General features: G+C 42.5%; 1 protein-coding gene across 1 annotated transcript in view; it reads right to left on the bottom strand.

Annotated features, from left to right (window-relative positions):
* Cacng3 (calcium voltage-gated channel auxiliary subunit gamma 3) overlaps nucleotides 1-3,265 on the bottom strand; it is a 93,806-nt gene extending 90,541 nt beyond the window's left edge. The window contains exon 1 of the mRNA XM_051192871.1: nucleotides 2,059-3,265. Coding sequence (XP_051048828.1) covers nucleotides 2,059-2,269 — 211 coding nt within the window. The 5' untranslated portion in view covers nucleotides 2,270-3,265. The remainder of the gene's footprint in view (nucleotides 1-2,058) is intronic.
* Between the last annotated feature and the right edge of the window lie 19,853 nt (nucleotides 3,266-23,118).

The raw sequence follows: 23,118 nt of genomic DNA, 5'->3' as shown, positions 1-23,118 counted from the left end.
AGAAGGCTTTTAGAAAAGGTTCTGAAAACTCAGGCCCTGGTGCTTTCTGACAGGCTGTTAAATAAATAGGGCACAGTGAGGGTTATCAATACTTGAGTTTAATTTTACATTTCTAAAGTACTTCCGTGAGATAAAAATGACTGTAAATGACTAAAGCTGATATATGGTTTGGCTGGGGAGGGACATCAGGGTTTTTTTTTTTTTTTTATGCCACGCACATAACACATATAGGCATCATCACATCTACCAAATCATAGCATTACAAAAACTGATTTAATTCACTATTGCTAATTTGCTAATACATTTAAAAAAAACATAATGGAATTTCCCCAAGGTGAATTACCCAGCTTCAAATGCTCAGAAATAACCGCAAATGTTAGATTCTTCACGATATTTAGGAAAGAATCATTTCAGAATTATTTCTATGAGTACACTGACAGAAACACAGAATTTCTATGAGTGCACTGACAGAAACAGTGTAAGCCTGAGTAGCGCTCGTTCAAAACTATCAATTCAAAATCAATCACTTCTTGGGTTAGCTGAGAGTTAAAAAGGACAAATGTCTGAGCTAAGTGTATAGAGATCATTTGGGTTTTCTAACTTCACACTGATTCTCATTTCACAAAAGAAGCCCTTTCCCTCCTGAATTTCCCACCAGTTGCAAATCTGCATTGGAAACAGAATCAACTGTAGTGGCGCTGTAGTCAGGGGAGTTCAGAGCATCAGGACATGGGAAGAAGGCCAGAGAATGATGCAATATTACACTAGCAAGTGATGTCATAGCATGATTTCCTAAGTCATTTACATAAACTCGAGTTCCCAAGAAACCCTGAGAAATGCCACAGGGAATACAGGTGGAGAGAACCAACAGCAAATGGGAGGGAGGGGGAGGAAGCCCCTATTTTTTTTGACTATCACTGTGATAAACTTCACTGACTTCCTGGGAGCCAGGGAAATAACAAAACCCAACCAACCAACCAACTAGATAAAACCCTTCCTTCCTGCCCCTTTAATCTAGTGTCCCCCTCAGGTAACAGGTTCACAGAGCTTTTATTTTTCTTGCTTTTTCTCACTCCTTGTGATACCCAGACACTGTCTAGTGAAGCTGACAGTCACTCTTCATGTGATGAAGCAAGTTTAGTAGTGACAGAGGCTACATAAGAGCTTCCCATTCTAAAACTGGCCTGCCTTCCTCATTACTATTTAGAACAAATCCTCTAATTTTTAAAATTAGAAGCAAGGAGCTGCAATTCTTAGAGTTAGTCTTTTCTAACTATCAAGGAGATGTATTTGCTGGTTATGGGCGTGATTTATGAATGAAGTCAGGTGGATGGCATACACCAAGACTTCAGTTTTATTTTGATCCCAAATAATGAAACACTTATTCATAATGAAATTTTCCTTAGATATGGAGGTGTGAGAGTTGGGGTTTGCATATTGTTCCCTAGTACCAGTTGGCAAAGGAAGTTCATGACCATGTCTAATTAGACCAAACTCATGAGAAGCTAAGACTTTATTGAAGAAAAAGGAGAGAGGGAGAGAGAGAGAGAGAGAGAGAGAGAGAGAGAGAGAGAGAGAGAGAGAGAGAGAGAGAGAGAGAGAACAAATCACAGTGTCCCAGGTCAGATCAGCCCCCTTCACCTCCTTCATCACCTTCCTGTCTTCCCTCCCTCCATTCCTTAATGATCCCAGCTCACTGAAATGAAATTAACAAACAAAGTCTCCCTTCTCTAGACCGAGAACCAAGCAGTGCACAGCATGCCTAGAGATTTAGGATTAGAAGATTTCCTAACTGCAGAAGCTGCTTAAAGTGTTACAAAATCACATCACATTTAGCTTAGACCAAAAACAATCAACAAGACCCAACCCTTCCATCCACACAGCATCAGCTTCAGTGGAAACATAGTCTGGACACTCGTACATTTTCAAAAACAAAAACAAAAACAAAAAACAGTTTCAACTGTTTTTCTTCCCCTCTACTTCCTCTATTTCCCTCAAACACACACCAGGACATTAGAAGCCCAGAATTCAGAGCCAGTGAGAGGAATCTGTAAGTACCTTCCAAGCAGCAGGTCCTCCACAACCCAGAGTGGGTCATTACTTCTTCATTCTTCCTGCTGGTTTCATTGTCACTTGTAGATTTAGTCCTGCACACACCTCTGGAATATAGCCAGTAGTCCGTGCCCACTGCAATGGTCATTAAACTAAAAGCTGCGAAGGCTCCTACAGTGGTGATCAACATCTGGATACCTCTGTCACACATCCTCATAATTCTTCATGGTACTCTGAACGGCTGGGGGTTGGAGGGGGGAGATTCAGTGCCAGAGGAGAGAATCACTCTGCAGCTGGGGAACCTAGGACGGCCTCTTCCAAAAATCTGGATCTCCTTTTGTCAGCATCCACAGGGACTTTGGGAAAGCTGGGATTTCCTGTCTTGAGCTCTCTCCAATTCTCTGAGTCCTCTATGGCCCTCGGGAGGGTGCAGGCTCCAGGGGGTTGGTCCACATCACTGCTGCGGTCAGAGTATTCCTGGGTTGCTTTCATTCCTTAGGAGCTTGGTGGGTACGAGGGTTTGTGCTGGGCATGGCTTCGGAGCTTGGAGCTGCGGGCTCGGTTTGAGATGCGCCTGGTTCCTCGCAGCCCCAGGAGACTCAAGGCAAAAGAAACCCAGAAAGGTCTGATGTGAGCGTGTGCGTGTCTGTGTGTCTGTCTCTGTGTGTGTGTGTGTGTGTGTGTCTGTGTGTATGTGTGTCTGTGTGCGCGCGTGCGTGCGTGTGTGCGAGCGCGTGTGCCGGGGGTGAGGGCGGATGGCAAAAAATAGCTCTGCTGGGAGGCGAGTCGCTGAGAAGAGTGTTCACTGCTTCCCCAGCCTCCCAGGAAAGCTCTCCGCCTGCTCTCGACACCCCCGCTCAAACTGGAGAAAAGGGAGAGTCCTGGGGCGGGGGCCGGTCGCTTGCTTGGGAAGGCTGAGGTCCGTGGTGCTGAACGGACAGCTCCTCGCCTGTTGCCCAGCCTCCCTCTTCCCGAAGCAGGATCCTTGGAGGTCCGCGGTGCTGAAGGGACAGCTCCCTTCTGCGCCTGTAACCCTCGCTCTTCTAGCGTCTAGGCTGGACCTGGGGTGCCAAGGGTTGCTTCCCTCACACTCCCCTCGTGCTTTCCCGGAATCAGCCAGTCAGCTCAGCTCCGCGTACTCGAGCCCACACCCTGAGCAAAGTTTCGGGAGCCCAAAGCAGTCCGCACCAGGGCTCCAGGGTACTGCAGCACTGAGGATCCCGCTCCTCAGAGGGAAGGGTTAAGAACAAGGGCCAGGGAAAAAAACCCACAGCTCACTCTGGTGTGAGCTTTCTCTCAGTGCCCACCCAACGCAGCATTCTGTAATCAAACCTCCTCCTTATCCCTGAGCCCAATGAACCAGGCAACTTTGCTCTTTGCTGCGGAAGTCCACTGGGAAGACAGAAGCTGGGAAAGATCTAATCTTCTTGAAAGGATGGGAGGCTCTGACCGTTCATTTGGGTGGACAGAATGTCTGTGTGTATCTGTCTCAATTTTGTTCCTCAGAAAACAAACCAATATGTCTACTCTCCTCTCTCCTGAGCTCGGGTTTACACAGGAGACAGCGTGCTCACATCAGACCCAGAAACCATTCATATACATATGAACATATACCTCTAAAGGGCTGAAGAGACTAAATGTACCTAGACTGTTGTTCATATATCAGGGACCTTGGATGAAGGGATGTAAGGATTTGGTCTCTGAATACACTTGTTAAATATTTTAACACTTTTACATTTAAGGGGGTGGTGAATTCAGTATGGGAGAGCACTGAAAATGTCAGCTTCTTTCCAAAGGCCATAGTGCTGTTCACTTGTTAACATCTTCTAAGTCAGACCTGGATGCAGGTGTAATTAGGTCTGGGTTCATTGCTAGCCCAAAGCACAAATGCCATTACACACCTGCAAGTTCTTTTCCTTGGAAATAGCAAATGCTGAAAAGAACCAGCACAGACCAGCTTCCTAGTTCCATATGCTCTAGCATATAGATAAGGACACACTAAGTTGACTTCAGGCATGCCACCAAATTGCTCTGGCCATTTATTTTCTTGTGGTATGACAAGTACTGATACCCAGTTAGGTGTTTGGAATGAGGCTGCATGGGCTGTTTCTGCAAATCCCTGAGATGTGCCCACAACCAGCTGTCATATTTGAGTGTTATTTAACTGGACAAACATTTAATGGAAGGGAACTGCAGGCACACATTCATTCTCTGTGGTGCCATCTCTGGCTGTCTGAGAGGTAACTGAGTTGGGGAAATATACTGAAAAAGTCTCAGATCTGGCTCACAACTCTTATGTGATTTTGAGGATTTTATTTTCATTTTAATGTCACTTGGGGATTTGTTTCTTGGTCCTATATACACATATAGGTTTCCATGTATAGTAACAGTGTGTTTATGTGTGAGTAAGTGCTATGATCAATTTTGTCATGATTTTTGAGTACCTGTGAGGCTGTTGTAGACATAAAGTGGGTATGTCAATATATGTATACATTTGTATGGTGCAGTTTCTGGAATCATGTGATCATTCTTTATATAAACACAGCTGTGTTCATGCATGGATATGCATGTCTGGATGTGAATATGCAGGTGCAATATGGATCTGTCTATTTATGTGTTTAGTTGCATATATATGTGTGTGTCACATTTTATACTGAAAATTTGCCATATTATAATGAAACATAGATATAGGGCCAGGGCCATAACTAACTAGATCCTAGAAGCAAGGTGGGAGATACATGAAGCCTCCTTTAAGTGACTTCATGTCTTTTCTCTATATATAGACAACTTGCTTCTCAGTCATGATTATTGATGTTCTTGGTCACTATTATTTATATTGTTAATACAGATAATATTGGTTAACTATTTTTTTTTAAAAAAAATGGTCTTAGTGTAGTTTAAGTTGGTCTCAAACCTGTTATATAACCCAGGCTGGCCTTGAACTGATCTTCCTGTATCAGTGCCTGGGGTTGCAGGTGTGGTTATCACAATACCTGGATCAATAATTATTAATTTAAAGATGAAGTTGGTCTTTACTGGGAGAGTTTATAAGATAGATGGATATTTTCTTTTTCCCTCTCAGAAGTTTAAATAATATGAAATAATTAATAATGACTAAAACGGCCATTCCTGGGTCTGTTTTATTCATCTCTTATTCCAACGGAGGCAGGAAAGATGAAGGGCTTGTTGGAAGGGCTTGGGCCTTTTTGAATTGTGTGCTCCGTTATTCTATTCACCATATGCTCAGCAAAACAGCAGCAAGCCCAGACCCACGCCCTCAGATATGTGACAGGAGGCCACACGTAACATATCCAGCTGATGGAACCAAGTATCCAGGTAGACTACTGAGAAAAAGAAGCTAGGTGCTCGGGTGGATGAAGAGGACAGTCACAGTGAGAAAGCAGAAGAGAAATGGCTCCAATGCCCAGGAATAGAGCTTTGCGCTGAAGCTTGGCGATGCAGAATCGTCTTTGGTAACCTCTGACCACAACCAAGGTTAATTTGAATGTGGAAGCAGGTGGAAGAAGTCAGAGAGCCTGAATAAAGTGGGATCCAGAGGCAGAGAGCCCGTCATTTAGATCCTAATAATTTCACCTCACTTACTAGGGGGTGATCTCAGCCTTTCATTCAGTGAAATGTGTAGGTGTACACATGGGTGTGTGGAATATGCGGCTGGGCCTAGAGAGCATTACTCATTCTTACCACTAGAGGGCTCTTTCACCAATTCAATCGCAGAGTCAAAGCCAGAGGCTTCCTCAGTGTTTGCCAACAATCCTTTCTGATCCTGCTCATCTGGCAGGAGACTCAGCAGGCATTCCGGCAGCTTTAAACTTGTGTGTGTTTCTCTTATTAAGATTTTTTTCTTCCACTGAATTCTTAGCTTTCCATTAACAGTCATAGTATATTTATTTGTGTTTTTCCTCATCTATTAGGGTTCCACTCAGGAAAGTATTGCTAACAGCTAATTCAATTCAATAATTGTTCACGAGTGCCCACCATGCATAAGACAGTAAGCTCCACACTTGGGAGGAAGACGTAAGTCTCATTCTCCAAGGAGCAGGAGATGCTGTATTTGTTTGTAGCTCACTGGAGCTAACTTAAGAAAATGGAGAGGGTGGTATAAAAATATGGGGGGTATTTTGAGGAACCAGAAGCCAAAAATGCAATTAGGTCTTAGCAAGGAATTGAAATTGCTATGTAAAAGTCACTGGTGTCCTTGACAGCTTCTGTGTTTCCCACCTCTGCCCCTTTTTACATTCTTAGGGGGGAAAATGTTTTGCCTTCTGTGTTGCATTCTCATTGCTGTGGAAGAGTAACACCCAACCCAAGCCATTGATGCTGTGGTGGTGGTGGTGGTGGTGGTGGTGGGGACTATTGACCCCTGGTTTCAGAGGATTCTATCTATCGTGCAAAGAGAATGTGCTAGATCAGTGCAGCTCACATCTTGGTAGCCAGGAGGCAGAAAGGGAGGGTAGGGAGGAAGTAGGGAAGGGAAAGGAGGGAGGGAAAGAAAAGAAGGAGAGGGAAGGAGGGGGGTGAGCACTTGTGCTATCAGATCCCCATGTTTATCCTTCCAGGCCCTCAGCCTATGGACTGATTGAGAACAAATCTTCCTTTGGTTGATGTCTCTGGAAATGACCTCACAGATACACCTAGGGGTGGGGTTTACTAACCCTGCAGGTGCTTCTCAAGTCATTGAATTTGAGAGCCAAGGTCAACCCTCATACCTTCTCTGGACATTAGACTTTTTGTGCTATTCCTATCAATAAATATACCTAGACTAATGAGAGATGCTTTAGTTCCAGTTTAAAATATCCAGAATTGACACCCTAACTAGTCTAGCTTGTGTTATGTTATTGGACTACTGCCAATCAAATGGGCTCCAAGGACGAGGTCCTATGGTACAATCTTCCTAAGAGGCTTAGAGGACCATACCCCATGATCTGGAGAAGGAAGGTAGAAGGCAGTATAGTGATACTACAGATAGAAACCAAGACATACATCTTTGGCTGAAGAAAATAGATATAGAATCTGTACAGCTTATAAAAATGGCAATGATAGGGGCTGGAGAGATGGCTCAGCAGTTAAGAGCACTGGCTGCTCTTCCAGTGGTTCCAGGTTCAATTCCCAACACCCACAGGGCAGCTCACAACCATCTGTAACTCTAGTTCCAGGGGATCTAGTACTCTCTTCTGGCCTCTAAGAGGCCAGTCACACACATGGTACACTGACATACATGCAAACAAAACATTAATCCACATAAAACACATAAAGAAAAAATAAATGAACAGTCGGTAGAAGAACTGACATCCTATTACCATACTGAAGCAGAAGACGGGGTGGGGTGGAGTACGTTAAAAGAAGACACACATAGGCTTGCAATTATGCTTGGGCAGAAAGATCAGGGATTCTAGGGTAGCAGTGTTTTCATTTCAGCCCTTTCTAGCCTCCCTGGTTTTAAATCTTATGAATGCACACTTTGGTGAATGTTTAAAGTTAATTAAAAACTGAATAAAAAACAAAAACAAAAAGCAGCAAGCCCCCTGTCTACTGTTTTCACCACCTCTTGCTTTATCAGGACAGAAATGTCAACTGTTTTCCTGAGCTGTCTCTTTATTCCTCATGCCTGGGGTTCTCGTCTCTGAGATATCCTGTTCACTGAAAAGTTGCAGGGTGTGTGTGGGGGTGATAGCTAGATGGTTCAGCAGGTAAAGATACTTGCAGCCAAGCCTGACAGCCTGAGATCAGTCTCTGGGACTCACATGGTAGAAGGAAAGCTCCTCCTGCAAATTGTCTTATGATTTCCATATTTCATGTCTTGGTAGGCATGTGCCTGTGCACATATATACATGTACATATACACATATAAGTAAATAAATGCAATAACAAAGTAAATTTTAATTTACACAAATTAAAGTAGACATCTTGTGGTTTACTCCATTACTTAATTTATTTCTGAGCACAAATGTCACCATCTCAGAGCATCATTCCCTAACTGTGTTATCTAAAATATGACCCCATATTTCCCTCTCATCTCTCACTCTGGTTGTGTTCTGTCATGCATTTATCATACCTGAATACAAGAACACTCAGGTGGGTGTGTGTGTGTGTGTTTCTTATCTTCCTGGTAAGGAAGTTGCTTTGTGTTTTTTGTACCTACATTGTACCTACACTTTTTGACCTGAGACTAGGGCCCAGGATTTTAGTAGCTACTTAAATAGCGTTTGCTTAATCCATTAATTGTGTAAGTAATGACTAAGCACCATTCCTGCAACAGACACTGTGGACTCAAACGAGAGCGTATTGCTCTCCATCACCTGGAACTCCAGTCTGAAGGAGTGGATGGTGATGACTAGAAAATAAGAATATTTGTATCAGATGCTGTTGGACAGGTGTCCTTTACCAAGATGGTATGTTTACACAATCCTAATCCTGACTGCCACAAACCACAGCCTCATTTCTTGGGACAACTTTTTCAGCTCATGGAAGCTGCCTTGCCCAAGAAATGGCATGTCCCTCGGGAAAGCCTGCAGCTAGAGGGCAGCAGATACAGGGAAGCAAAACGCAGCCATCTTGCCAGAAGGAGGAACTATGTATGTTCCATGGCCATTCATGGATCTGGTTAAGACTTGACTCTCTTGACTCTATCTTTTTTTTTTTTTTTTGGTGGTTCTTAAACTATGGAGTACATTAACGGAGTTGGGGATGTAAGTTCAGTTGGTATTGTGCTTGCCAAGCTTTTACAACATCTTGGGTTCAATATCCAATATCCCATAAACTGGGCATGATCATAGCACTCTGATGGTAGAAGAAGGAAGATTAGAAGTTCAAGGTCATCCTCAGCTACATAGTGAGTTAGAGGTCAACCTAGGATACATGAGACTCTGTCTCAAAAGCAAATCTCCCTCCACTGTGTGTGTGTGTGTGTGTGTGTGTGTGTGTGTGTGTGTGTATGAGTGAGTGTTTGAACAAATCTGGAATTATCTGGGAAGAGGAACTTCAATTGAAAAGATTCCACCCTCAGACTGCCCTGGAGGCAAGCATGTGGGGTATTTTCTTGATTAATGATTGCTGTGAGAGGGCCCAGCCCTTGGTAGGTGGTGTCACCCTTGGGCAAGTGGTCCTGGATTGTCTAAGATGCAGGCTAGCAAGCCATGGAAACAAGCAAGTAAGCAGCCCACCTCTATGCTCACTACTTTAGTTTCTGCCTCCCAGATTTCATGCTTTGAATTCCTGTCCTGACTTTCCTCAATGATGGCCTGTTACCTGAAAATATAACACGAAATAAACCCTTTTGCCCTGTGGTGGTTTGAATGAGGATAGCCCTCATCAGCTCATATATTTGAATGTCTTGTTCCCATTTGGTGGACTCTTTAGGAAGGATTAGGAGGTGTGGCTTTGTTGGGGAAAGTGTATCACTGTGGGTGTGCTTTGAGTTTTCAAAAGCTCACACCAGTCTGTGTCTTGCTCTTTCTCTGTCTACAACAGAGGTCAGATGTGAGGTCCCAGCTGCTGCTCCAGGGATGCACTTGTCTGACACTGTGCTCCCCATCAGGACCCTCTGAAATGGTAAGCAAAGCCCCAATTAAATGTTTTATTCAATAAGTTGCTTTGGTCTCTTCTCAGCAGTAGTAACCCTAATTAAGACACTCCTCTAGTAGCTTTTTGTCAAGGTACTTAACACAACAATAGGAACTGAAGACACAAATCAAATCAATGAGGTAGGATTATCGAAAAGGCTTATTACACAGTAGAGTCCTGATAAAGGGAGTAATGTTAATTTCTAGCAAGTTCTCATAGGTGCTGTTGTTGCTCTCTAGAAAACCACAGTTGCAGAATTATTGTTCTGCAATTGTTTCCTGTGACCCATGGTCCCTTACTCCTTCAATAAATCAAGTGCACCAAAACCCCTACCTCCTGTTCTGCTTCTAGGGAATTTAACCTATGCAATCAAAGACAGCTGATAGAAGAATTCCCTCAAGGGCAACTGAGATCACTGGTGAAAACTTTATAGAAGACATTCTATTGAAACAGAACTCTTGAGGATGGGCAGATAAGTGAAGATTAGGGTCAACATGTTGTAGGTGGTTAGATTAACATATTGAAAGTCCTGGTCTGAGATGAGCTTAAGGGAAAGAAAGAACAAAACACCCACCATGATTTTGCTGCTTTTTCTATAGTGGAAAGCAAATTTCATTTTTTTTTTCCTCAGTCTTCCTTAAAGAGAAAAGTGAGCCAATAACACAACTCTGATCAATAAAATGTAATTAAAAGTTGCTGTATGGAAATAGCCAGAGGGTGGGAACAATGCATGTATTTGTCTGCTGATGGCTGGATAACACAATGTGGCACACACATTCTGAAGAATGTAATCCAACCATGAAAGGGTATGAAGTTCAGTACATATGAACAAACCTTGATGACATCATTATGCCAACACAAAAGATGCTGCTTATTTGAGCCTCCTAAAGCAGACAGAAAGTGGATAAGGTCATAAGGAGCTGAAAAGCAAGGGTAACAGAGGGTGCTTTTTGCCACCACTATAAAACGTTTGCTACAATTACAGAAAAAATGGTTCAGTAAAAGCAGTGAAGATGGTACAGTACTGTGAATGTGATTAAAGCCCTTGAATCATATATGTTAAATGGTTGAAATGTCAAATTTGGGAATGGAGAGATGGCTCAGAGGTTGAGAGCACTGGCTGCTCTTGCAGAGGACCTTGGTTGGGTTCCCATCACCTACATAGTAGTAGCTAATAACCTTCTGTAATTCCAGCTCTAGGGATACAATGCTCTCTTCTGGACTCCGTGGGCACTACATATTACATGCATGTGGTACACTAATGCACATTCGGGCAATCACACATATACATAAAATAAAAATTAAATAAAACCTTTTAATGCCAAATTTTGTGCTACATATTGTTTTTGTTTTGTTTTGTTTTATATAATTTACTTAGCTTTATTTTATGTGCTTTGGTGTGAAGGTGTCATATCTCCTGGAACTGGAGTTACAGGCAGTTGTGAAGTTGTAAGTTGCCATGTAGGTGCTGGGAATTGAACCAGGGGCCTCTGGAAGGAGAGCTAATGCTCCTAACCTCTCGGCCATCTCTCCAGCCCTGTGTTATATGTTTGGTTTTTTTAATCACAGTAAAAAGGTGGTGAAAATTTATATTGTGGGCTTTCTGTAAAAATAAAATATCCTTGGCAGCATTTGACTTTTGCCATATGACATGGCTTTGCTTTGCCATGTCTTCTTGCCTGAAGCCAGGATTCAATGAATTCTCAGCACCCTTGTCAGTGTGTAGTCACGAGCTCATGTTTAGGATATTTGAAAATAAAATAGAAGATGCCGAATCCCCTCCCTATACTATTAGCCATCATCATAGGCCAGGGCTTTCTGTCTTCAAAATTCCTATTGTATAGCAAAACCCAGACCAATAGCTGATTCAACTGAGTTTTCAAGTTTACAGTGAAGATTATCACTAATTTATACAGACATGGAAGAGTGCAATTAGAGGGATAATTTAGTGGTTAAGACACTCTTAGTCCCAGCCAATAGAAAGTCAACTGACAGGGGATAAATAAACAAACAAATGCAGTAGTCAGTGTGTGTGAGTGCTGAGTAATGGTGCTTGGAGTAGCTGCACCCAGGACCCCCAGCTAGGGTTTGTGGATCTGTGTCTCTCCATCTCAGCCCTGTGTTGCTCTGGGCTGGCTCCATGCTCAAGAAGCCAGAGCTCCTGACTGACATCCTACCCACAACCTTAGAGGGAGCAGAGTTTCACAAACAGCTATAGCACATTTCTTGGAGCTGCTTTCTTATTGGTCCGTTTCCATCTGAACGTAATCATGATAAAAAATGAAGCAGCTTTGAGGTCCTAATTCTTGTTCCATCCCCGGACATATGGGAAAGATCAGCTTTATCTTAATCTGTGTGAACTGAGAATAGCCTAAAGGGTGAGTCTTAAAGAAAACTCCTGATGCAGATGCCAGAAGAAGGATGGCTAAAGGGCAGGAAGCAAAACATGACAGATACCACGCACTGCAGTCATGGAGGGCCTTTTACCTGTGCTAAGTTACTCAAATTAAAAACACTACTGGGGCTGGAGAGATGATTCATTGGTTAAGAGCACACACTGCTCTTACCAGTGAGGCAAGTTTTTGTTTCCAGCACACGGCCATTGAGAGGCTCACAAGCTGTAACTCCAGGTAATCCCATGCCCTCTTCTTACCTCCATGAGCAACTGTACTCACGTGCACACAGGGTTACATGAACTCACACACAGACACGTTATTCAAAATAAACCTTGAAAAAAAAATAAAGTGTACTTACTACTATAGGTGTGTGGCTGTAGCAGTGAGCAAGACAAATGGATTCCCCATCCTTTAGCGTACTTGAATGTTGAGAGAAATGGCCAAGAACTATGCAACTAACCAACCAGTCAAAGAGATACAGTATGCTAGCTCTCTGGCACTACCACAAAATACTGGAGCTAATAAGTTTACGAAGAAAAGGCTTCTTTCGGCTCATATTTCTGGAATTTACCGTCCATAGTCAGTTGACCCTGTTGCTTTGAAGCTGTGATGAAGCAGATGAGATGAACCAAATCATTCATCCCCATGCACCGGGAGAAATATAAAGCGGCAGTGGGGTGAGGGTGGGGGTGGGGGAGCTAGAAGGGTAGATGGAGACTGGAAGTTCATCCTTTTCAGAAGTGTGCCTTAGTCACCCAAGAACCATCCTGTAGGTCCCCACCTACCAAAGTTTTCATGGTCTCCCAATAGCACTACCTTAGAATGAAGTCTTTACCATATGGACTTTGGGGCCATTTAGGATCCAAACGGTAGCATGTTGGCAGCCATACATACCTTAAAGAAAACGAAATTGTGTAACATGACCAGTGTTGGCAGTAGAAGTATCACTTCAGGCAACACGGTCAGTTGGGGAGGGCATTCTGAAAAGGTGACCTTTGCATGGAAAAGCCTATGCTGTAGGAGCAGCCTAAGAGGAACTGGGGGACTGTCCCTGGCACAAAGGCTATGAACATGGCTTGTTGGCAGTCAGAAAGGGTAGTATTGTGGAGCTTTCAAGGACAAAGGGGATAAATGGAAGATGACATCAGGAAAGAAAACTAGAGCCAGCCTATGCAGGCCTCACAAGGCAGGGCAGACAAGAGTGGGTGTTAACCCTCTGTAATGGAAAGAGGTTTGGCCAAGTTTGGGGTGGCTCGAATGATGCCATTTGGAGATTTCACTCTGGTTCTGGAGTGGGTAATGAAGTGCAGGTGTGAAGGCCAGGAGCTACTTTAGGGAGCTGTGTCATTGATTCAGGTATTGGTGTTCATGACATTAAACGTGTACACTTCCTGAGGGCTGTGTGGTTTTCTGCTTATGCACTGGTGCCTTGGTTGTGGTATTGGACAGTAATTGGAGCAGAGGGCAAGCAAACAGCAATCCTTCAATCCCAAGATTCCACAGGGGAACTGCTGTCCTTCCTGACCTCTGGGTTGAAATATGAGGTGGGAGACAGGAGAATGGAATTTGCTTTCATCCAAAACCTGACTTCAGGGAACTGGACTTAGAAGAAAGAGCCTCAATAATGTCAGTGGGAGAACTGCGAGTGAGAGCCTTGGTTCAGCTGCAGTCCAAAGCAGGTCTGGGGAGAAAAGCTTGGGTCTGTGGAAGTACCAAATGCAGTAATTTATGCACCACAGATAATAACCAGTAAAGGTAGGTGATGGGGTTTGGAGAGGGTGAAACATTTGGTTCAAGACCTAATTGCATCTCCTGCCTGACCTTGAAAAAAAATGTAAATTAACCTTCCATGTTCTCTTCCCTCCAAATTAAAACCAGGATCTTATTAGGACCTGTCTCTTTAGCCAATAAGACCTTCCTTACTGCAGAATGCAGATTGCATATGATAATACACAAGACACTTAGCACAGTGCCCAGCATGTATCAAGTGCTCAATAGATGTCAGCTGCACTATAAATAAAATGATGATGCCAAAGAAGCTGGCTCTCTTAATGAGATCTGTTCTAATCTGCCACCTTTGGAATAACAAATGGCTGACATTACGGGCTTAGTTTCCTTGAGACCTATACACCAAGAAAACACAGAGATCCAGGAGGCAGCTAGAGACTCAAGGGGTGTTTAGAGAAGAGATGAAGACCTCAAGAGATTACTGCAAGGCCAAAAGCCACCTCAGAAACCCCACAGATGGGTGAAATGAGGTGTGTTTGGAGCTTGATGGCCTAGCGTGTTAGCCAAGGTCTCAGTCCTGAGAGTCAGAGGAACCTGGTGTGGTAAGAGGAGCTCAGGGCCTGTGTAGCTGCATCCCAAGATCCTGTCTCAAAGATTTAAAAGAAACAGTGTGTCAAACATGAGTCTAGAAAGGGACCCAGAAGAGGAAGGAAGAGATCTTAAGCAAGGGGGAGGGCAAGGATAGTAGATATGTGTGCTATGAAAACAAAGAGGAGCTATTTGAGAAAAGTAAGGGAACCAGCAGAGAGAAGATGAGGATGCTACAGAGGGCAGTGAGGGGAAAGGATGTGGGAGGAGACCTCATATTCAAACCATAACAGAGGAAAATAGTTCTGAATTAAATGCGAAGTTAGAGCTTTAGTATCTGAATTGAGCATATAGTATCTTTAGCCCTAACAAAAAAAGTCCTTGTACCCATCACAGCTGCAGGAATTACAGACTCCGCCCATCATCTTATTTAGTCTCCCTTTGCAAATGTGGTCCTTTCTGCTGCATTATCCTGTAGCAAGTCCCAAATGTGGTATTTTCCAGATTGGGCTCAAGTGCCTAGAAACAAGCTCTAGCTGTAAAGAAGGTAAGATTCTTACCATTGAAATGGATAGGAAACCCAAGGTCCTTTCCATTTCTTGTGATGGCCTCCAGTTGTAGTAGGGCAGAGAATTTTCAAGCTTTGTTTTGTTCTGTAGTTCTGTGCATTGAACTTAGAGCCTTGTGCATGCTAGACAAGCACTCTTCTACTGTTTTATCCCATGTTCTCCTTTTACTTAATATTTTTTCTCTCATTTATTTACTTATTTTGTATGTGCATGGGATGGGTTAGGGGAAACATACATGGCACAGCTCAGAGGAGATCAGATGACAACTTTTGCAAGTTGGTTCTCTCCTTCCACCACATAGGTCGCCAAGACTGATTCAGGCCATCAGCCTTGGCAGCAAGCTCCTTTGCCATCTGAGCCATCTAGCCCATAGCATCTTACTAAGTTTTCAGGCCAGAATTGAACTCAATTTGTAATCTGGGCAGACCTGGAACTCATGAACCTTCTACTTCAACCTCTCATGTAGCTGGGATTGCAGGCCTGAGCAATAAAGCCTGGATGATTTTTCTGTTTGATCAACTGCTCTTGCTTTCTACCTTATATTACCACCTGCCACAAGATAGGTAATGGGTATTTATTGACTGGAAACCTGAGTGAATGAACGATTGTTCAAAATACTCCAGGATTTCTTTATCATTACCTTAAAATGTTCAGCCAGACACAAAAGACAACATATTTTATGAGGCTCAGCTTGACTCACAGTTATTGAGCAAAAATGACCCACCTGGACAGGCTGACTGGGGGATGGTGTCTTCTAATAAGATTTTTGGGAGTGACTCTGGATCATGGTAACTTTGGCACATCCTGGTCCTTCTGTGGCAATGCATTATGGCAAAAATATCTTAACTTTCTAGGAGATTGGAACTTTTGCTGGACCTCACAGCCAAGCTAATCATACACCTCGAGGTCACTTAAGACTTAACTCTGCTAGCCTACTGTGTACTCAGCCAGTTGGTTTAATCTGCCTTTAAGAGGACGATGTAAGGCCAGGCACAGAGGCACAAAACATTAATCCCAGTACTGAGGTGGGGGAGAGAAAAGGGTGGGTAGAGGCAGGTGGATCTCTGTGAGTTCCGGGACTGCTAGGTCTACACACAGAGAGAGACTTTGTCTCAAAAACAAAACAAAACAAAACAAACAAAGAGAACAATGCTTTTTATTTCCATGGAATTAATTTACACAACCTAGACTAATGCATAGCTCTAATCTTAAATTATGCACTCTTTCATGGCCTGTCCCAGAGGACAGTGCATGTGCTATGATAAGCACATGCTGCAGAGAGTAAGTATAGGTTGAAAGCAGTTTTATGAAATGAATATCCTCTATAAGTGTTGAATGCAACATACAGACACTGCTAGATAAACAATGATGTTTGAAATACTGTTATCTGGGTCAGGTGGAGTCAGTGACTTCATCCCCTGTAAAACTCTGTCAAAGATTTCTGTAAAATAACCTGTATTCCTTTAACATGTGATGATTTCTGTGCCAGTCAATAAATCCAGAGCAAAGGCCTTCGTTAGGGACAGACACACAAAGACACAGAGACAGATTTCACAAGATAGTCTTTAGGCAGGCACAGATTCAAAATCATACAGCACACAGATTGGGCAATCTACGCTGGGGAGAATGGAAAACAGAGGGAGAGCAAAGTGAAGAATTCAGTCTGGGTTTACCCTTGGTTAAATGACATCATTGGGAATTCTTTGATTTACTTCCTTAATATGTGACACTGACACATGATTGGTGAGCTCATTTATTAATGCATTCACATAGACTGCATCCTTCTGCATTTTTAAAAATCCTTTATTTATTGCATCTTCAGGAGAACTTTCAAACTGGTAGTCATGGCTTCTTTTTGGTTTGCTGATGCTTGGTTGCCTGTCTTATACACCAAACTAAATTCAGCACTGGGCCATGTTCTTCAGCCAGTTGGTCAGAGGTGAGCAGTGACTAGCCCCTTCTATACTGCTTGCTGTTATGGTTTGCTGCAACGTGTACGTTGCACACAACATTGTTCTTTAACTTACCATCTGGGCAAGCTTGCCACCTTCCTGGCTCCCATAGGACCCCTGGATGTCTCATGGATGAGCCATGCAAGCAGAGATCACACCAGCTTCCATGCATTTGTTCAAACACTGTGACACCATCTATCAAGTCACCTGGGCCCACTGCCGTTCTTTACTTACTTTTTACATTCTTCTCTTAGATGTTTAAGTTCTTTTTGGAATCAACTTTTGGCAATTAATGTTTTCTTAGAATCCATTTCAGCTTCCTCTGACTTATCAGCATGAATGTTTATACAGGATTTCCTTCTAGTTTTGATTCCAATCTATTAATTCTGATTTTACTCTTATTTTTGCTGGTGGTTTTCCCACATAATAACACTAACCGAAGAATTGTCTCTTTTATTATTATACTTCAATACCTATCAAAGACTCATTTTAAAGTTTTATCTCACCCATACCATGCTGAACATATTTATATGTTTTAATTATATGGCTATGATTCATTCATGATTTCCAGAATCTCGAGTTCTCTGTGTGGGGGTCTAGCTCTCTGTCTCTGTCTCTGTCTCTCTCTCCCTCCTTCTCTCCATATATTCAGTAGCTTCCCCTGATCTGTGCAAGATAAATTCTAAGCCCCCCCAGAAGATGCCTGAAGCCATATAGTTCCAGACTCTACATGAAGTATGAGTTTTCCTATGAGTACTATGATAGTCAGTTTTAATTGTCAGTGTGACTCAACCTACAATCATCTAGGAAGAGAGTCTCAATAACAGGTTGTCCTATTTGGTTGACCTGTGGGTACGTCTGTAGATGATACCACCTACACTGCTATAGTTTTTCCTGTATCAGTTGACTTAATAAGATTCATCTATACAGACATATGTACAGACCCAGTGATGCACATCTTTAGTCCCAGCTCTCAAGACAGAGGCTGACAGATCTCTGAGTTTCAGGGAAGCAAGGGCTACCCAGTGAAACCATGTCTCATATAAAGCAAAGAAACAAAGTTAGGCATGGTAAGAGATGGGTAACAATTACTATGAAATAGAACAATTCTGACAACATACTGTAATAAAAGTTGTGTGAATGTGGTCTCTCTTTTAAATGTAATTTTATCTCTGTAGTGTAGGGGATGGAACCTAGGGTCTTATGTAAGCTCTGTTGCTGAGCTGCACCTCTTGATGCTCTAGACCCACAATAAAAGTCTTTTACTGTGATGGGGTAATTTTTCCAGCAATGATGTGAGATGATATACTGCAAGTAACTGAAACTACGGAAACAAAACCATGGATACAGAAAGATTATCCTTGTAGGTGTGCCCCATTTATAAAATGTATATAGACATACATTTGTACCTTAAATGTATATTACATATAGTTACACATACATGCTTTGATTAAATTCTAGTGACTATTTTCCAGGAAATGGATTTTATCATATTTACAGCACATACATGTTCATACTCTCATATATGGTTTATTTATACCTGATGTAAATTATTTTTTCTGTGGGTGGTAGTGGTGAAGGTCTCATGTTGATTTTGAGAATCATCTTAACTTTAAACCCTATTCATTAAAGCAAGGTCCCTCAATCAAACCCAGAGCTCATCAATATGGCTAGTCTCCTTAGCCAGCTTGCTCTGAAGGTCCCATCTCTGCCTTTCCAGTTTGGAATTACAGGTGGGCCACCACATCCATCTGAATTTTTATGGGTTGTGGGGGTTTGAACTAGGGTCCTCATGTTTGTGTTGCAAGAGCCTTAACCACTGAACCATCTCCCTTATCCTTGAATGTATATTTAAAACATAGGACTTAAGGAGTTGTATGTTAGATTTCAGTAATCAAGTGGTAAGTTGCCAAAACTTTGTCAAGGTTGTTTATTACTTTTAATAACTTTTAAATTAATTTATACTCTTTAATCAGTCTGGAATCGACATTGATGTACAACATGAGATGAGGATTTAATTTTGTTCTATTTATTCCCACAAATAATAATCAGTCATTTTAGGGTCACTTATTGAGTATTTCCTCTTTCTCCATAGACTTTTATTATCAAATAAAGGCCCATAACTGAAAGATTGTCTTGAAGCTTTCTGTCCTATTACATTGACTATGTTACAGTTATTGTGACATAAATCACATTAATCTATACTGTAACATTCATGTTCTGTGCTATTTTAAACTTTGAAACATTGCAGCCCATTTTAACATCTCTATTCCAATGCACTCCTAATTATTATTTTTTTTTCAGTTTCAGTTGCTCTTGGCTCTGTTACCCATTCATTCTTCTAGTTGAACTTGAAAGTCACTTTGCCAGTCTCTTCCCTTCTCACCAAGGCAAAGGTAAGCCCAACAGAATAAAAGTACTTGTGTGGTAATGCTTACTAGAACTGTGTCAAACCCATATAGTTACCTAGAAAGGAATGACACTATTGGGTGCTGGCTATCCAATTGTGTTGTCATCTGATTTTATTCCAAGCTTGCTTGCTAGCCTTTTGTCACCCTTTCATGTCCATTCTGCACACTTCGCATCGCATTTGTAGTTAGAAGGGGTGTTTTGATCATTTTGGAAGTATAGAAACTGAGTGTCACCGAATGTCACACTGGTTGAAGTGTAAGGGGCTAGGGCTGGAATTGAGTCCACATCCATCCAGCAGCACAGCCTGCTCTCTGAATCATGATGTCACTTTATTTAAGATTAGATCATGTCTTGAATAAATGCAAGTCATTATTTTCTTTCTAGAAAACCAACTTCATTAAGATTTTCTGGCTGGCCAGCTGAGCTCTACACTGCACTTTGCTTGGGTTGTGTGCTCAAGACATTGAATTTCCTCCCTTCTCTTGTGAATGGGGAACATGATGGCTGCCCTCTCCTTCCCACAGCCCTACCCACACTCCCCTATCCAGAACATTGTCATTCTGGCTCTTGTTCACACACTACCATTCATTGTGTGTTGGTGGAGTAGGAAGATGATCACTTCTGGGCAGAAGCTGCTCTGATCAGGTGCAGCAGCTCCAATTACACATCTGGAGGGTCACATGCTCAACTGAATTGAGGAGTTGCCCAAGTCACCTCTGTGGCCCATTTCACAGTGCTGTGTGGATCCCACACAGAATAGTCAGAAATGACCAGACCATGGGATTACTTGATTTAAAAACCATCAGTTGGCGTTCTCATGTTTATGCTCCTGAGTCTGCCCCAACCCCCAAATCCTCTAGCCCCTCCAGTCCCCCCAACCCCCCAACCCTCCCCACCCCCGTGTACCATATCACACTTGTAGAGAGTCAGAGGACAACTTTTTGGAGTTGGTCCTCTCCTTCTATCTTTACATGGGTTCTGGGGATCAAACTTAGTTCACCAGGCTTGCACAACAAGCTTCTTTTCCTTGGAGCCATCTCCCTAGCCCTCTCACTTTTTCTTTTTGAGATAGGATCTCCTATAGTTCAGGCTGGCCTCAGACTTGCTATATAAGTGACCTTAACTCACAATATTTTTTCCTCAACCTCCCAAGTGCAGGGATTAAGTGTATGAATTACAATACCTGATTTATGTAGTGTTGAGGATGGGGCCCAGGACTTGGTGAATGCCAGGCAGGCACTCTACTGATTTACCTGCATCACCAGCTGCCATTTCCCATTGTTGACTTGGCCAATGCCATAGTTTCAATCTCTAGTGCTCTGTGTAGGCCCTATGTGTTGAAAGTTTTCTCACCAGGGCTGAGAGGTAGTAGAGTTTTTATATGATAGGGGCTAGGAGGAAGAAGTTCAATCATTGGGGGTACTCTTGAAGGGCATATAAGGGACAATCAGACATTGCCCCCCTTCTGACCACTAGAAGGTGAGCTTTCTCTATCCCACACTCTTACCATGATGTTCTTGCTTTGTCACAAAGTGATGGAACTACTGACCATGGATTAAAAGCATAAAGCCATGAGCCAAGTGAACCTTTCCTCATTTTGACCTGTTTAGCTCTTGCATTTGTTACTACAACAGAAAACTGAAAACTGATTGATCCAGCCAACAAGGCTCTGCACACTCTGTCCACAACTCATCCTTCTTACCCAATCCCAGACTGTTTCTGTACTGTGTCCACACCTGGGTCAACCAGGCTTTCTTGCTTTGTCTTAAGTACCAAACTCTTTCTGAAATTCTCAGTTTCTTCTCAAGGCTTTTGCCACAAGAAGCATTCTTCTCGGGAATCATCTGGCCCACAGCTTAAACCATGTCCTTCAAAGTGTTTCTTTAGGGAGTCCTAGACAGCCACCAGATTGAAAAGAAGCACCTTAATTACCATGGATATTGTCACGAGTTTAAACCCAAAGATGATCATAATCAGTAATGTTTACTGCTATAAGTTGTGTATTTGTGTTCCTAAAGTTTACACGTGTGAACTCTGATCCCCAGTGTGACCAGGTAGCTGGAGGTGAGGCCTTTGGGAGGAGGCAATTATGTTTAGAGAGGTTCCTAGCACTCGGGTCAATGGCTTTGGAAGAAGATGAAAAAGAAGAGAGATAAGTATTTTCTTTTTCAATTTTGGTAAGGTGTGGTGGGAAGGTGGATATCTACAAGCTAGATGGAAAGCTCTCCCTGAGGAATCAGATTAGTTGATACATTGATCTGCAGCCTCCAGAACTGGGAGGAAATAAATTTATTTTGTTTAAGCCACTTATGTTAAGGCATTTAACTATAGAATTTAGAGTACATGGAGGTATTCATTTGCTTATTTTAATACTTATCTTACTTTAAATTATGTGTATGTATGTATATACACCTGAGTATAGGTGCCTATGGAGGCCAGAGGGGTCAGATCCCCTTGAGCTGGAGTTTCAGGCAATTGTGAACTGCATGATGTGGGTGCTGGGAACTGAACTAGGGTCCTCTGCAAGAGCAATTCATGCTCTTAACTGCTGAGTCATCTGTCAGTTCCCACAAAAGCATTTCTATACTTCCTTATCTGAACACACTGAAATACAGATGCAAAATCCTAATGTCTCTTTTCAGAGCCTAATACAGTGAGTGGCACATCAGAAGCACTCCATAAACGCATGTTGGTGAATCAGTAGATACTCTGCCCTTGCTAGTCATTGTGAGTCAGCACCGCTGTGATCATTATACAAAAACCTTGTCAGAAAATCAGGGAAATGGAGATCAAGGCTTCATAGCAAGAAGCCTATTCAGTTTAGAGTCAATTCATACAGCTCATTTTTAATTCAATTAAAGTATGTATGTGTGTGTGTCTGTGTGTGCGCGCACGCTCGTGCACACACCAGAGTACATGGATTGACCATTTGTTACATGAATTTACTCTAACTGTTCCTAAAGTCAGTCATGGATAATCATTTCTCATCATTCTAGGAACTGACTGGGATGAACTATGGTTCTTGCTCTGAATTCTACCTTAGTTTTAGATGGTATTAAGGGGCAACTCATCTCAAAGTTTTTTCCACTCATCTGCTTTGTGGCTGATGCTGGCCGTGATTATTGCAGGAAGGCCCATCCCATGCCCACCACGCAGCCTGCTAGCTGTGGAACCAAGACTCTACTCCAAGACATGGAGCTAGGTATAAAGTCTATATATTTTCTTCATTTAACTTTTAATTCACGAGGCATTTCTTCTGTCACAGTATGCTACAACCCAGCCCTGGGACAAGGAGAAAGAAAGTTAAACTTTTACACTTTCTTTTTAAACAGGATCGTGTCATCCAGTCTAGCCTTGAATTCACTCTGTAGTAGTCAAGGATGACCTTGAACTACTGATTCTCCTGCTTCCATATCCCTTAGTCCTGAGATTACAGGTGTGTAGCACCATGCTTGGTTTTATGCAATGCTGGGGACTGAACCTAGGGCTTTCATGTATGCAGGAAAACATTCAATTAACTGAAACACATCCCCAGTCCAAGTCTGTACCTCTTAATGAGAGTGGCTTAGAATGTGTATGCTAGCTCATCAGTGTTCTGTCTCCGACAAGCATTGCAGTGTGTGAGTAAATGGACTCAGGATGAGTTAGGTTCACTACTGGCTCTGCCATCCATTAGTCTTGTTATAGTTTGGTAATAAATGCCCCCTAAAAGAACCATGTATTGAAAAGTGGGTACCCAGTTGATGATGCTTGTTTAGAAGGTTCTGGAAACTTAAGGAAATAATGCCTGTCTGGGGGAAGTTGGTCACTGGGAACTTGTTCTTGAAACCATGATCTTGT

The sequence above is a fragment of the Phodopus roborovskii genome, unplaced genomic scaffold, assembly GCF_943737965.1.
Source record: "Phodopus roborovskii unplaced genomic scaffold, PHOROB, whole genome shotgun sequence".
Classification (NCBI taxonomy): Eukaryota; Metazoa; Chordata; class Mammalia; order Rodentia; family Cricetidae; genus Phodopus; species Phodopus roborovskii.
Note: the sequence above shows the minus strand (reverse complement) of the source record. Positions and strands in the feature narration are given on the sequence as shown.